The following is a 14,897-nucleotide window of genomic DNA, read 5'->3' on the forward strand; positions in this document are numbered from 1 at the left end:
GTACACGTATGCTTACTGCAGCACTATTCACAACAGCAAAGACTTGGAACCAACCCAAATTTCCATCAATGATAGACTGGCTTAAGGAAATGTGGCACATATACACCATGAAATACTATGCAGCCATAAAAAAGGGATGAGTTCATGTCCTTTATAGGGACATGGATGAAACTGGAAACCATCATTCTGAGCAAACTATCGCAAGGACAGAAAACCAAACACAGGGCGGGGAACATCATTTGATTATTCTTAATGGACTTCAGTTCTTTGATGAAATTCCCTTTGCTTCTGGTTTTTTAAACATTCTGTTCAGTTATTTTAATATCTGTGACTTTTAACATCAATTTTTGAACCAGCTGTGGGTGTTTTTTCTGTGTGTGGGGTGGTGACAGTCTCGGTTTTCATTTGTCATGTTTCCTGCCATTGATGATCAGTTTTTTAAAATTAAATATTTGATTCTGTATTTTTAAAGTACAAACTCAGGCTCTGGGTGGGGGAGGCATGTTCTTCAGAGAGGATATAATTTTTCTTACAGGCTACCTAGTCAGATCCAGTCATGGTCCTCTTGTTTCTAGTTTGTAACCCTTCAGGGGTCTTACCTTGAAACCTTGTGGTGTTTGCAAAGGCCCCTCTTCCTAGGTATATCTTGAACCTGCTGTTTTTGGTTACTTAGCATCCGCTAAGACACTGCCACAATCCCTGCTGATCTTTTTAGCTTCATAGCAGCTGGCTTTGTCTTGGTTACTGGGCATTGGGCCCTGTACCTCTGTCACTTAGGACTCAGAAATGCCTTGAGGGGAAATGTGCTCAGAGTGTTTGACTCTGTCTCTGCAGTCCTCATTTTTCTGAGACCTTGGCACTTCCAGAACTGGCTGCCTTGGTAGCTCTGAACTCAAAACTTTATCTCCCCAGAACAGTGTGATCACCATTGCTGGTATGCATGTGGCCCCTATACCACATGCGTCCAAATGGGTCAATGTCTGAGAAGGAAAAATGGCCATGGATCGCCTGCTCCCTTCCCTGGAGGTTTTGGCCCAGTAAGCCCTGGCTGCCTTGGGAGATCTGAATGGGTTCAAACTATTGTTGTTAGTATTTTGTGTAGCTTTCATAATTGTCCTCAGTGGAAGTGTAATTCCTGCATTGTAGCTGAAAATTAACGTGGTCTTTGTAGTACTGGCTTTGAGCTGTTGCAGCTGATGTGGCAATCTTTGATAGATAAGGGTTTACAGAATGAGTTGTAGGGAAAACAGCATCATTTGGAAATCTCTAAATTTCAATACCCTCTCCAGGAGATGAATAATATGGACTTTTTTTCTACGTTAATGTTCTCTTACAATCCTCACTTGTTTTGAAACAGAAAACAAAATGACCGGTATTTCTAATAATATTATTTTATTGACCGTGGTAGATTTATCCATTTCTTGAAGCCTGGTTTAAAAAAAGAAAAAAAAAGGCAAGGTGTTTTAAATATCCAGAAATAATGCAGCTACTGGGCGAGAGGAATGTGCCTGGGCTCAGGCATGGGACACAAGCAGGTTTGCATTCTGGCCCACCTACAAGGGCGGCCTCTGCGCCCCATGGTGTGGCCTGTGCAGCAGTGGGGTTGACCTGGAAAGCACCAGCATGGGTTTCTGCCCTCATAGCGCTCAATGTCGATGGCCCAGTTACCAGCTGGGGACCAAAGGAAGGTGGAGGACACCTAGGCCGCCCGGCTGCTGCAGGGCCTGCACTTATGGTCTTTATGGGGAGAAGTCGCCTGCTGGTTTGCAGAGGAAAGGCCATGCTGATTCTAAAGTGAGGTGCAGCCTAGATCATGGGGTGGAGAGTACATTACAGGACATCAGCCTTTGTGGGGGATGGGGCTGGAAGGACCAGCCCAGGGGGCCCAATGTGTGTCTCCCCACGTGACTGAAGGGATGCCAGTGCTGACCAGCTCATGGTAATGGGCTGGACACTGTGTGGCGGACTGAGTTAGGTCACTTTATTTTTGGGAACAGTGATGGGTGAGAATAAACCCATGCTTGGGGTCAAAGGGCTGACCGCCTCCTCCAGCCTATTATGGGCAGTGATGTCATGTTCAGTATGGCCATGGATGATAGAAAGTCTCAAAGTCAACACTGTTTCTTGTGGAACATGCAAAAGCGGCAGAGATTATGACTTCTCCAGTCCTACAACTGAGGTCTCTGCTTTCTGTGTTCCTGCTACAGAACCACGAGGCTGCCCTGAGACGCTCAGTCACACTGTGGGGATGTCAGAGAGCCCCATCGGACCCAAATCCATGATGCTCCGGGCCGACGCGCCCTCGATGCCCTCCTTTCAGCAGGCTTTTGCTTCTTCCTGCACCGTTTCCAGCAACAGCCCCGGGCAGAGGAGAGAGGGGTAAGAAGATGGATCTTTAAACTTGGCACAACCTCCCCAAAGACACAGAATGCTGAGAGGCGTGTGGGACCAGTGGGGGCTTGCTCTTTAGAGAAGCTGAAGCTAGACTAGGCAGGGATTGGCCTGAAGATGGGGCGGGGCAGGGGACGAGGGCTGTGTGGTGACATATGAGAAAATATAGGGACATACAGGAAATAGAGGAAAAATCAGTCTTAGAAGGATTCTGGTTAACAGAAAGACCGGGGGGTGGGAGGGGGTGGGTATTAACAGGGAAAAATGGCCTATTTCTGCTTCAGAAAGGTACTGCCCCTGAGAAAATTCATATGTGAGACCATTCCTCTTGCTCAGAATAGGAATAAGTTTCTTTATGCTTTTTTGTATGGACACGTAGCTCCCTATTTAACTTTTTTTTTTTTTTTTTTTTTTTTGAGACGGAGTCTTGCTCTGTTGCCCAGGCTGGAGTGCAGTGGCCGGATCTCAGCTCACTGCAAGCTCCGCTTCCCGGGTTTACGCCATTTTCCTGCCTCAGCCTCCCGAGTAGCTGGGACTACAGGCGCCCGCCACCTCGCCCGGCTAGTTTTTTGTATTTTTTTTTAGTAGAGACGGGATTTCATCGTGTTAGCCAGGATGGTCTCGATCTCCTGACCTCATGATCCGCCCGTCTCGGCCTCCCAAAGTGCTGGGATTACAGGCTTGAGCCACTGCACCCGGCTTTAACTTTTTAAATTCTACCTCCGTTCTCCTTAAAATAAAAGAGGACCCTTCATCTAAGGACATTATACATAGACTCTGTACCCATGAGTGTTCCATTGTTAGTGAAATATGTGTGTCACGTGGTGTGGTTTTAGCTGTCTTTCCATACTTGTAAGTGGGTGGTAATTTCCAGTAGTCTTTGTCGTATCCGTTAACCAGCTGGTTCATCTAGCAAGCATGGATCGAGGACTGATGGTGTGTCTGGCAGATAAAGGACATAGGGCAGAAGGATCATGCTGCGAGGAGGAGGGGACCTGCAGTGAACCAGTGGCCCCACTGCAGGGGATGAATGTGGGTGGCATCCCTGCCTAGTGCTGTGGGACAAGACGGGAGGGCATTTCTACTCCTGAGGGCACATGTGTATGTGGCCGTAGGTGCTGGGCAAGGGCTGGGAAAAGGCTTCCCAATGGGTACACAGCTGAGCTGCGTGTTAAAGGAAGAAAGGGCCTTGACCCGGTGAAGATGCAGGAGGGAAGGCGCAGGAGGGAAGGCGCAGGGGCCGAGGGAGCAGCATCTGCGCGTGTGGAGGCCTTCGTGGGGTGGCTCCCCTGGGTGCCCTCATGCGGACTACAGCATCCGGGCATGAAGTGCGGGCTTGAAAGGCAGGCAACATGAGCTCAGAGAGGGCCTTAGTGTACATAGTTTGGAAAATCCCTCCTGTGCTGCCTGGAGGGCCTCAGCACCCACTTCCCCATCCCTGTCTTCCCATGTGGGTGACGCTTGCTGGTCTTCAGGTGTCTCTTCGTACCTTACGTGCTGTCTTGGTCGGCTTGTCTTTTGGACAGCTCCTCTTCTGCAGAACGCCAGTGGGTGGAGAGCAGCCCCAAGCCCACGGTCTCCCTGCTGGGGAGCGGCCGGCCCACCGGAAGTCCCCTCAGTGCTGAGTTATCCGGTACCAGGAAGGACTCCCCAGTGCTGTCCTGCTTCCCGCCGTCAGAGCTCCAGGCTTCTTTCCACAGCCATGAGCTGTCCCTAGCAGAGCCACCGGACTCCCTGGCGCCCCCCAGCAGCCAGACCTTCCTGGGCTTCGGCACCGCCCCAGTGGGAAGTGGCCTTCCGCCCGAGGAGGACCTGGGGGCCTTGCTGGCCAATTCTCACGGAGCGTCACCGACCCCCGGCATCCCGCTGACAGCTACAGGGGCTGCCGACAATGGCTTCCTGTCCCACAACTTTCTCACGGTGGCGCCTGGACACAGCAGCCACCACAGTCCAGGCCTGCAGGGCCAGGGCGTGACCCTGCCTGGGCAGCCGCCCCTCCCTGAGAAGAAGCGGGCCTCGGAGGGGGATCGTTCTTTGGGCTCAGTCTCCCCTTCCTCCAGTGGCTTCTCCAGCCCACACAGCGGGAGCACCATCAGTATCCCCTTCCCGAATGTTCTTCCGGACTTTTCCAAGGCTTCAGAGGTGGCCTCACCTCTGCCAGGTAGGTGTGTTTGCAGCGGGTGGGAGGGCCCCTCTGTCCATTCACTCAGGAAGGGAAGGGTTCAGACCTGCAGCTGAGCTGGCACATCTCTAGTGCTGGGCCGGGCACCTGGAGAGAAAATCCGGAGCCGTTGGGGTACTTTTCCATTTTCCTGGTCCAAAGCCAAGCACTGGCCCAGGCTTCTCATTCACTCTTCTTGGCTTCTGTGTTTGGCCACCTTGGATTCCTTCCAGCTGTAGAAAGTGCAGACATCTGCAGTGGTTCTATTTTCCGTTTCACTTGGGAACATGGCTTTTGTAAATAACAAATTCCTTGTCAAATTAAATGAATTCATCTGAAACGCAATTACGAAATATTTCAAGTGTATAAGAACCAATGTGGTCTATGGGTTAAACAACACCAACTTTGCCCTCTGTTTCCTTGCTGCCTTCCTATGTATTCTTAAAAATGTATTGGAAAGGCCCAATCCAAGCATCCTATTGTTTTGTTTTGTGTTATAAAGCTATCACTGCCTCATCCATCTCAGTCATTTCAAAGGCAGGGTTCCCTTTCCTTAGAACATCCCTCGCTTGCTTGCCCTTGCCATGGGATTTGGACTTCTGGGATCACAGCAGATGAGAGGTTGCAAGAAGAAAAGTGTCCATCATGGTCACTGTTTTTAAATTTTGCTTTACAGATAGTCCAGGTGATAAACTTGTGATTGTGAAATTTGTTCAAGACACTTCCAAGTTCTGGTACAAGGCGGATATTTCAAGAGAACAAGGTACGTGGGGAGGATGAGGGCCTCCCTGGGCATCTGCCATCCTGCCTGCTTCGCTGCCTTGTGTGAGGATGGGCCCCGCGGTCGGAACATCAGGCAGCCGTGGCCTTGTTATGGATTGAGTTCGAGCAGGGCCCACACGTTTTTCCATGCCTCCTGGGGAAATGCTACAAACTTTACGTTTTTATAGGGAAACACTCACTACTAATGAGAGAGTTGGTGAGGAATGGGCCCCAGCCATGAGCATTCCAGCGTGTAGGGTGTAATTTCTGGCTGCTTGCACCAGCCAGTGGCTTACCAGTGATGCCAGCCCACAACTGCTGACTGTAAGGAGGAGACACACTCTCCTGCATCTCCATGAAACCACAGAGGACAGGGTGAGGAAGCAGGAGAGACACCCTGCTCTGAGAAGTCAGGGACTCTGTGTGTTCGTGAACACCTATATAAGCACTTAATAATGAGAGCCGGTTGTGGACTTAACCGCATGCCTCACACACAAACCAGGCAGAGCATCTCTCTGCTTGTTACAGTGTCAGGCATTCTTTTTTAAATTTGAAATCGTTAATGTTAATTTTCGAGCAACAAATATTTGAATGTTTTGAGCATTACTTTTTACCGGAGCATGAATAGAAGAGATGTGGGAGAGGAAGGTTAGCAAGCTCTTCTGGGCAGTCTTCCTTGGAGGCAGCCCCTGGGCAATGAGCAGAATTCACAGGGTGCTTCCCTTGGCTGTAGAATGAATGCGTGTCTCAGCTGAGCGTACCTTCCTCTGGATACCTCATTTTGGCAGTGCATAGAGTTTGGATATACCTCGGAAGAGATGGTGTGTGACTGGCACAGCAGGGCAGGGCCATGGCTCCAGTGCCTGGAAGACAGAGTCAGGATTCCTAGGAACCAAAGTGAATCCCAGTGGTCTCCTGGTGGTGGCTGGAGTGAGAGAGGGAATCGGTTGGTTTAAGGTGGTGAGAAATGACAAGCTGCCCGCGGTCAGCAGGAGACCCACTTGGCTCCTCTGTGCCTCTTTATCTCAACTTCAGAAGAAAATAAAGCTCTCTCCTTATGAAGATGCCTCAGGAATGCCTAGAGATGAGTAGTTGAGTGGCAGAAAAGTAGCACTGTCCAGCTCTCCACTGAAATTCTGCTATTCAGTTATGTAGATGATAGAAATGGTAAGAATGTGCATCTCTTATGATCTCAAAGAAGCGATTGTCATTTTAAGTGGAAGAGAGAGAAAAGAAGTCCGTGGCCTGGAAAGACCTTCATTTCCCTGAATTGGCCTTTGTGAAATGTGCCCACCATGGCCGAGGGCCCCACTGCGGCCGGATGCTGTGTGCCTGTTGCCACCACCAAGGCCCTGCTTGTGTCTCAAGAATCCCGATGACTGTGGCCCCCAGTGCCTCGGCACCTCCTCCAGCTGGCCAGACTCAGAGGTGCCTATCCAGCACCATGGCCTAGGAGATTCTGCACAGACCCTTCCACTCTATTGGCGCCATCTTCTGGAGCAGGGGGATGTGTGGGGCTGGATGCCCCCTTCTCTTATCGTGCAGTGTCATTGTAGCAGAGGGATCTGAAACAGACAGATTTGGGTTGGAGCGCACTGCTGGCTTAACTCAGCAGGGTAGCGAGGTTCGAGCCTGCCGTGGGGAGTTGCTGTGAGTGGTGCCATTTGGAAGGTACCTGTCCTTGCTGGCGCCTGGTAGATGCAGGATAAGTGGATGTGGATGTGTAGTACGTGTAGGGGCTGCTGTTGGCATGTGCCTGGTCTTCAGCACACATTGTAGAAGGTTTGCTGGGAGGACCGCATCTCAGGATGGCCAACATGTGCATTGAGTGTTAGTTTTTCCAGCTGTGCTCTAAAAGGATAACCTCCATTTTCTACATATTTTATATAGAAGAGACCTGTGCAGATGAACCTTCTACTGCCTGTGTCAGAGTCTCCAAACAGCAGAAGGCTGCCCATGGGTGTCATTTATTTGGGTTTTAACTGTCAGATATGCCTTTTTTTAGAAAAGCTGCAATGACATTTCAGGGTGATGCAGGAGGGAAAAAAACACCCAGATAGCCTCTGTGGGAGTGCAATTTGTCACATACTTAATTCCTTAAGGTTTCCTAAAGCTAACATAAAAATATCTCAGGAGGAAAAGAGGACCTTAATGTAAAATAAAAATTAAGTACTACCGTCCCAGTTGTACTTCTGGGGTGTTGCTTCTCCAGATGCTGTGAAATTACTCGTTGCAGGGTGAGGCAGTGTGAGATGGTGAGAGTAGACTCGCTTGCCTCCCCTCTCCCCACCCCCATCTGCCAGTACCAGGGTGGAGCGCGGCTGCCGTGTGCAGTGTGTGGACGCTCATTTTTACAACTTCAGCACACCAGGCTGTTTTGTTTGGAAAAACAACGGATCTAAAATTCTCCTTATTCCCATTGCCGGCGCAGGAGAGCACAGCCCCTTCGCACTCTTGCAGCCTGGCACCTGGGGCTTCCCTCCCAGCCTGGGCAGAACTGGGCGGAGCAAAGCCTGCGTTCCCTCCACTGCCATCCACATGTGCCTAAAGTCTCAGTCCTGTAAGGCTTCTACACTTTATTTACCCCAGGGAAGTAAAACCATGACTTACAAAAAGAAAAGCTCTGAGGTATATCACAGTTGAAACAAAATGTGAGCAATTTTTTGTCCTACTTAGGAAAAACAAAAAAAGTAGGCCTGGCGCAGTGACTCACTCCTGTAATCCCAGCACTTAGGGAGGCTGAGGTGGGAGGATCACTTGAGCCCTGGAGTTCAAGACCAGCCTGGGCAACGTAGTGAGACCGTCTCTACCAAAAATCTAAAAAAATCAGCTGGATGTGGTGGTGCACACTTGTAGTCCCAGCTACTCAGGAAGCTGAGGTGGGAGGATCGCTTGAGCCCAGGAGGTTGGGGCTGCGGTGAATTATGATTGCGTCAGTGCACTTCAGTCTGGGCAACAGAGCGAGAGAGCCTGTCTCAAAAACATAAAAATTAAAAATTGAAAAAAAGTAATGCATCTTTAGCCCTCAAGTTTATAGACTATGCTGTGAGAAAACGTGCACCAGAATTCAGGGTTTATTCCCATGACCTGTGCTCTGCTCCAGGAGGGGCCTCCCCTTCCAGCCCTGGGTCCCTTGCGTGGGCGGCTGCAGGCCTGCCTGGAGCTACCAGCAGTCTCGGGCATGCACGGTGAGCGTGCCTGTGTTTTCCTGCTCATCCATCGCCCTATGTGCAGTTTAGAAGCTCCTGCTTCATCCCCAGGGGCATGTTGAGCTCCTCCCCTGTGACCTCATCCTGTACACAGGGCCACAGTGCAGAGCATTGACAAATGTGTTAAAGAAACCATTCGTTTCATCCTATGGCCAGACAGATGCCCTGGCTGTGGGTCCGGGCAGGCCTGGGGCACGTGAGGGGCCTCTGTGGAAGTGCGCCATGGAGGTATTTACTGAGGCATGCCGGGGGCATCCCACCACTTATTGGTTCATGTTCTGTGCCCTGATCGCTTCCAGACAGAGCCTTTGGCATTCCAGAAAGGCAGCATTTCCATGGCTGTAATTATGTATAATCTTATACTCTAAATCTCCAGTTTTCCCCCTTTTGTAAAATAAAGAGTAAATGCCTAGAAAAGAAATTCTGAGGTATAGTCTAGTTATCAGGGAACGCTCTGGCCTGTCTGAGCAGCATCAAGTTGAGGTTACTATTACCCTAACCTACTCCCTCTTCTTCCCATGTCATGAAGTGGGAAATGCCAGAGTTTGGCCATTAAGGGGAGAGATTTTTTAAAGCAATGATTATGATTAGCTGAATGCCTACCAGCCTCACCAGGGAACCTGGGGGACCCACCATGCGAGGCCCTGGATTGGTGGGCACATGGGGAACGTGTCCTCAGCCCCATCCAGGCTGGGCTCATTTGGCCCCATCAGCCATGGAGCCATGGGATAGAGGGCCACTTCAGGCCAGGTTTTTGTTACTTTCTTGGTGAATCTTGGAATTTGTATTAAATTTTCAGTAACATTTTGGGTATGCCCTTTCTATCTTCAGAATGTGTAATTAGAAACTTCTTTCCTGGCCGGGCGCAGTGGCTCACGCCTGTAATCCCAACACTTTGGGAGGCCGAGGCGGGTGGATCACGAGGTCAGGAGATCAAGACCATCCTGGCTAACGTGGTGAAACCCTGTCTCTACTAAAAATACAAAAAATTAGCCGTACGTGGCGGCACGCGCCTGTAGTCCCAGCTACTCGGGAGGCTGAGGCAGGAGAATCGCTTGAACCCAGGAGATGGAGGTTGCAGTGAGCCGAGACCATGCCACTGCACTCCAGCCTGGGCAACAGAGCAAGACTCCATCTGAAAAAAAAACCAAAAAAAAACAAAAAAAACACAACTTCTTTCCTTTTATGCAGTTGGAAGAGTCCATATTCTAAAACCTTTAAGAAAAATGCCACAGGATGCAATGTCCAAGCAGCGGCAGGGTGTGCTGCAACAGCCGCCCTCCCACTGCCTTTCTCTCCCCTTTGTGTATGTTTGGACCTGGTCTTGTTACTTACTCAGCGTGAGCCTCCGTTTCCTGGGCTCTCAGGTGGGGACCATCATTTGGACATCACAGGTGTTGTGAGATTAACAAAAATCCTATGTTTTTCCATGGGCAGCCCACAGGACAGTGCCCGGCACCTCAGTCTAACTAAAGACAGGGATGTTCCTGTCCCTTCTGCCTCCTCAACAGGCAGGCCCACCCTTGAAACATATATGACACCACAGAGACCTCCCTGAGGGCCCCTAAACTGCATGGATATATTCTACCAGCCAAGCAGGGGGATCCCGGCCAGGTCCCCACTGACACAATTTGCAAAAAGAGTAAGGGGAAGAGGACCTATCCCAAGGTTATGAGTGGGCATAGACCTTTGTCCACCCAGCAGACGTTCTTATCTTTCTCCTCCCTTTCTCCAGCTATCGCCATGTTGAAGGATAAGGAGCCAGGCTCATTCATCGTTCGAGACAGCCATTCCTTCCGAGGGGCCTATGGCCTGGCCATGAAGGTGGCCACACCCCCACCTTCAGTCCTGCAGCTGAACAAGAAAGGTAAGGTTACCACTCCCTGTTGATCTGTTCAGCTCATCCACAGAGAAGCTCTGTTGGTTTATTATTAGGCTAATAAGATAGAAGATGACTTTAACAATACTCACAAATTTTATTCTTAGTCTTTATTTTTTTCAGGTATATTTTACAAAGTATTCACCTTATTTAAGAAAGAACATTAATTTGTTACTTTTATTTTCTTTTGTTTTGAATAGGTAATCCATATAATTGTTCAAAAATTAGAACCATAGGACAAGGCATCCACTAAGCCCGTTTTGCTTCCATTTCGGCTCCACCTCCCTCATTACCCTCTCACCTCCTTTGGGCAACCATCTGGAGTAGATTCATGTGTGTCTTTTCACTGATTACCTGTCCAAATGCAGGCAAATACACATTTTTTATGTGAAAACTAGCATACTACGAGCACTATTCTTGTATACAAGAATAGTGTATCTAAAAAAGTGTATCTATACCCAGTAGGATATTTTTAGGTGGATTAAAAGTGGTACTAGAATAAGCCTAGACTCATGAGAGATCTCTAATGCAGGTAAAGGAGTATGCCTGCCTGAATCCTTTTTGCATTAAAAGTCATGGCAAAAACCATAATGACTTTTGCACCAACGTGTAATAGAAGGATTTCTATTCCTTTGGGTATAATACCCAGTAATGGGATTGCTGGGTCCAATGGTATTACTGCCTCTAGGTCTTTGAGGAATCGCCATGCTGTCTTCCACAATGGTTGAACTATTTTACACTCTCACCAACAGTGCAAAAGCATTCCTTTTTCTCCACAACCTCGCCAGCATCCACCGATCATATTTCTAAGGTTGCTTGTAGCTGTTGTTCTCTTTGGAAGTTCGTGGCTTTCCATCTTATGAAAATCCTACAACCAATTGATCCGTTCTATTGTTGGTGGACACTTGATTTTCAGTTTATTCTTTTTTTTTTTTTTTTCCCTTTTTTCTCCCCCTGCCCGTTTTGCCCCGTTATACTCATCTTTGTATGCTACCATGCTGCAGACTCTAAGGAAAGGGAAGCTATTCTTTCACTCTGTCTGTCTCCCCAAATGGAAATTGTGGACTGAGGGGACATTGCAGGTTTTTGGTTCCCTGTAAGGGGAACTTGACTCACTAGGAGTGGGGAAATCAGAAGCAGCTCGGATTTTAAACTCCCTGTGTTTACAGAAAAGTAAGACACCCACCTGGTTCACTCATGCTTTGTGCCTAACACCCGAGAAGATTTTTCCAAATCCTCGGATGAAACCTCTGCTTCATGCTTCCTGGAGAAAATCGCCTTGGAGTTACACCCTGTGGAATGTATGATTTGGCTGCCAGGAGGTCCAGCCTCAGGCAGGGCTGTAGCGTTTCCAGGGAACATAGATGGGTTCATTTTGGCACAGGTAATGGTGTGAGAGTGGAAGGGGTGGGGAGTGAGGCTGGGAAGGACCCGGGGCTCAGTCAAAGCTCAGCCCCGAAGCCTGTGGATACTGACTGTCTTGAAGTGACGTGGAGAGAAGGCGTTGTGTAGGGGAGAAAGAACAGATAATTCTTGAAAAGTAGGATCTTCTAGCATCCAGAATTCCAGCATAAGAAGCCCAACAAGATGCTACTTCTGAGTGGAAATAAGGGGTTTTGTAACTGGAGAGCTGGATTAGACCTGATTGTTGAGGACTGTTCAAGCCTTACTTGGAAGCAAACTGAATAATGATGGCAGGAAAAAGGGTCGCAGGACCAAGAGCATCTGGCAAGTCTGCAGAGATGAGAGATTATTGGGAGAGCAGGAATGATGGATGGTTTTACTTGGCTCCTTGGTTTCCGTGTGAAGTTTTAGAGCAAGGACAAATAACATTTCCGCATGCATTGTCTTTTCGGAGTCTAGATGAGAGAGTATAACTATTTTTACCTCTGTGTGTGCATCCTGCCTCTCTGACAGATTTTGGACTCAATCTGAAGATGAAGGGAACAAAATAGGGGATATTAGAATAGCAGACTTCAGGAAACCCAGCACTGTTGGTGGCCTGTGGGTGAAATCTTATCTGACTGCTGCGTCTTCACCCTGCCCCTGGATTTGACATTCAGGTTTCACAATTCAAGGACAGATTTGAGCAAAGATTTTACCAGCTCTTAAGGAGCCACAGCCATTCACCATACCTCTTCCAGTAAACTGGAGATGGACAGCTAGGGATGTTCTGGATGCCGTTCTCCAGAGAGCCCTGGCTAGAAGGACTTCCCACTAGCCATTTCTCATGAGTGGCACCCAGATCCACGCTTGGTGTCCCCTTCAGTTTGGAAGCCAGGCATCATTTTCCTCCCACAACTGAATGTGACAGTATGTTCTTATCCCGGTTTAATTCAACACAGCCTTTTATGGAATCCGATCATTTCCTTTTCTGCAAACTTTACTGCCCTTGTGAAATGCTGACACAGTGATATTTGTCATGTTTATAAACATCTTTTGGAAGCCTACTGTGGGCAAGGCACTGGGGATCAAGCCCACCTCCAGTGGGTCCTGCTGCCAGGAGGTTTCCAACATCAGAAATATTAGAAGTTTAGGCAGACATGCCCCAGTGGAGGGTGATGAAGGAAGCACTGGAGCACAGAAATACAGCACACTGTGAAGGTCTGTTGGACTCATTAGCATAGGGCAGCGACTTCTTGTTCTTTTGGTTATGCTGTTTGTACTTTTCCACTCTCAGACAGTTTCGCCATTCAGTGGCTTTTTATGATGTGTTTTCTCTTTGGACTCATGGGCTGGCCTGAAGCAGATGTACTGTTTACTATTAATAGCAATGTGGTAGAGTGCTGCTCCTGTGCAGCTGAGTGCTTGCTTTCTGGAAGGTTTTGCAGATCCAGGTTCCTGGTTAAATCCCACTCGGAAGACTGACCTCCTTCAGCTCTTTTTAGCGATTCATTCTAGGTATCATTTTGTGTCTGAGCCTTTCTCACCTCTCCTCTTTGGGAGGGGATTCAACTGGAGATTCATGATCCTCTTTCTTAGCTGCAAGCTCCTTCCCTTCATTGGGGATTCTTGCAGAATGTTTGAGGGCCCTTCCCAAGGTACCTCTCCAGCCCCCACACTGTCATTGCAAGCATTCCCGCCCTGTATCTGGCCTAGCCTGTGCTCATCCAGTCGTCCTGCAGCCCGGCTACCATTCCTAGGATGAAGATGGTTCTTGGCAGCCTCTTCTGCAGTGGCTCAACTCGTATTCAGAGAAGAACCTTTTCACCTGTAGCTCCTGGCTTTTATGTTCTGTCTATTGAATTCTCCCATGCTCCCCTTTTCAAAAAATGCTTCTTTCTTTACATTTCTTGTCACAGCTGGAGATTTGGCCAATGAACTCGTCAGGCACTTTTTGATCGAGTGTACCCCGAAGGGAGTGCGGTTGAAAGGGTGCTCAAATGAACCATATTTCGGTGAGTTGCTTGAGAGGTTGCTGTCAATGTTCTGAACTCATGAGGCCTGGATTCCCTCTGCTCACCTACCTGAGATTTGGTACCATCACTCTTGTGATGGTTTATTCATATTTCAGTCCCCAGTTCTGAAATCCCACTAATCTGAGTTATTATCTTTAAGATAAACTAGATTTGAAATTGTTCTTAAAAGTTTTGTCAAAACCAAACAAATGAAAAGCAACATATCAGAAGTAGCAATTACAGACATCAATAAGATTCTGTCCTAGTTGGCAAGCAGTTAAGTCCTGAGAAGGTTGGAGCTCCAGCATCACCCTATCTCACAGCACAAGGAACAGCACAGAGCTCCCAACAGAGCACCCTCCCATCCCTGCAAATTGGGAGCCTTCCCTACCTCACGAGCTTGTTGGAAAGATGACTTGAGCCAGCCACACAAAACACAGTGCAGCCTTAGGCATCATCGTTATTAGAGCTTTGTTAAGAAGCATTGTGCAGGGGCAATATATAAGGTTAAAGTTGGAGTTGGCTTGATTCAAGATCCAGCAAACCGTATTCTTTAGTCTTTATAATTTGGTAATGATGTGTCTATGATAAGAATGATCAACAGTTCACTTTACTTACCTCTCAACTATCTTGTGGAACTTGTTACTTCTTTGAAGTTTTGCACAAAGCTGCACACTAATCTAACATACCAGCTGCTGAAAAGATAAGGACTGAGCCTTTGTATCAGTTTCATTCCAGCTGATAAATTGGCTGAGCACACAGCACCTACAGTGGTTGTTGACTCTTGTTTGCTCTCTGTCCACTTTGCAGGAAGCCTGACAGCCTTGGTGTGCCAGCATTCCATCACGCCGTTGGCCTTGCCGTGCAAGCTCCTTATCCCAGAGAGAGGTAAGGGGTCCTCAGTGCTAGTCTGGCTCTGTGTAGATTGTCTGCAGTCAAGGCCGCCAGTTTTAGAGATCCATAAAGATCCACTGAGAAAAATAATAAGACTGGAAGTTTTTTGTATTCTCGTGGTTGAACCCAAGAAAAGGCCAATGAATTCACCCAAATCAAGGAGAGAAGAGGAGATTCTGCTTCATTGACAGCTCCCAGATAGC

General features: G+C 48.4%; 1 protein-coding gene across 19 annotated transcripts in view; it reads left to right on the forward strand.

Annotated features, from left to right (window-relative positions):
- The window catches only part of TNS3 (tensin 3), a 331,575-nt gene that overhangs the window by 300,456 nt on the left and 16,222 nt on the right, over positions 1-14,897 (forward strand). For all 19 annotated transcript variants that reach the window (XM_073008864.1, XM_073008875.1, XM_073008865.1 and 16 more), the window contains 6 exons: positions 2,208-2,379; positions 3,918-4,552; positions 5,229-5,315; positions 10,259-10,390; positions 13,705-13,800; positions 14,611-14,688. In XM_073008864.1, the coding sequence (XP_072864965.1) occupies positions 2,208-2,379; positions 3,918-4,552; positions 5,229-5,315; positions 10,259-10,390; positions 13,705-13,800; positions 14,611-14,688 (1,200 nt within the window). The remainder of the gene's footprint in view (positions 1-2,207; positions 2,380-3,917; positions 4,553-5,228; positions 5,316-10,258; positions 10,391-13,704; positions 13,801-14,610; positions 14,689-14,897) is intronic.

This window comes from Chlorocebus sabaeus, chromosome 21 (assembly GCF_047675955.1).
Source record: "Chlorocebus sabaeus isolate Y175 chromosome 21, mChlSab1.0.hap1, whole genome shotgun sequence".
NCBI lineage: Eukaryota > Metazoa > Chordata > Mammalia > Primates > Cercopithecidae > Chlorocebus > Chlorocebus sabaeus.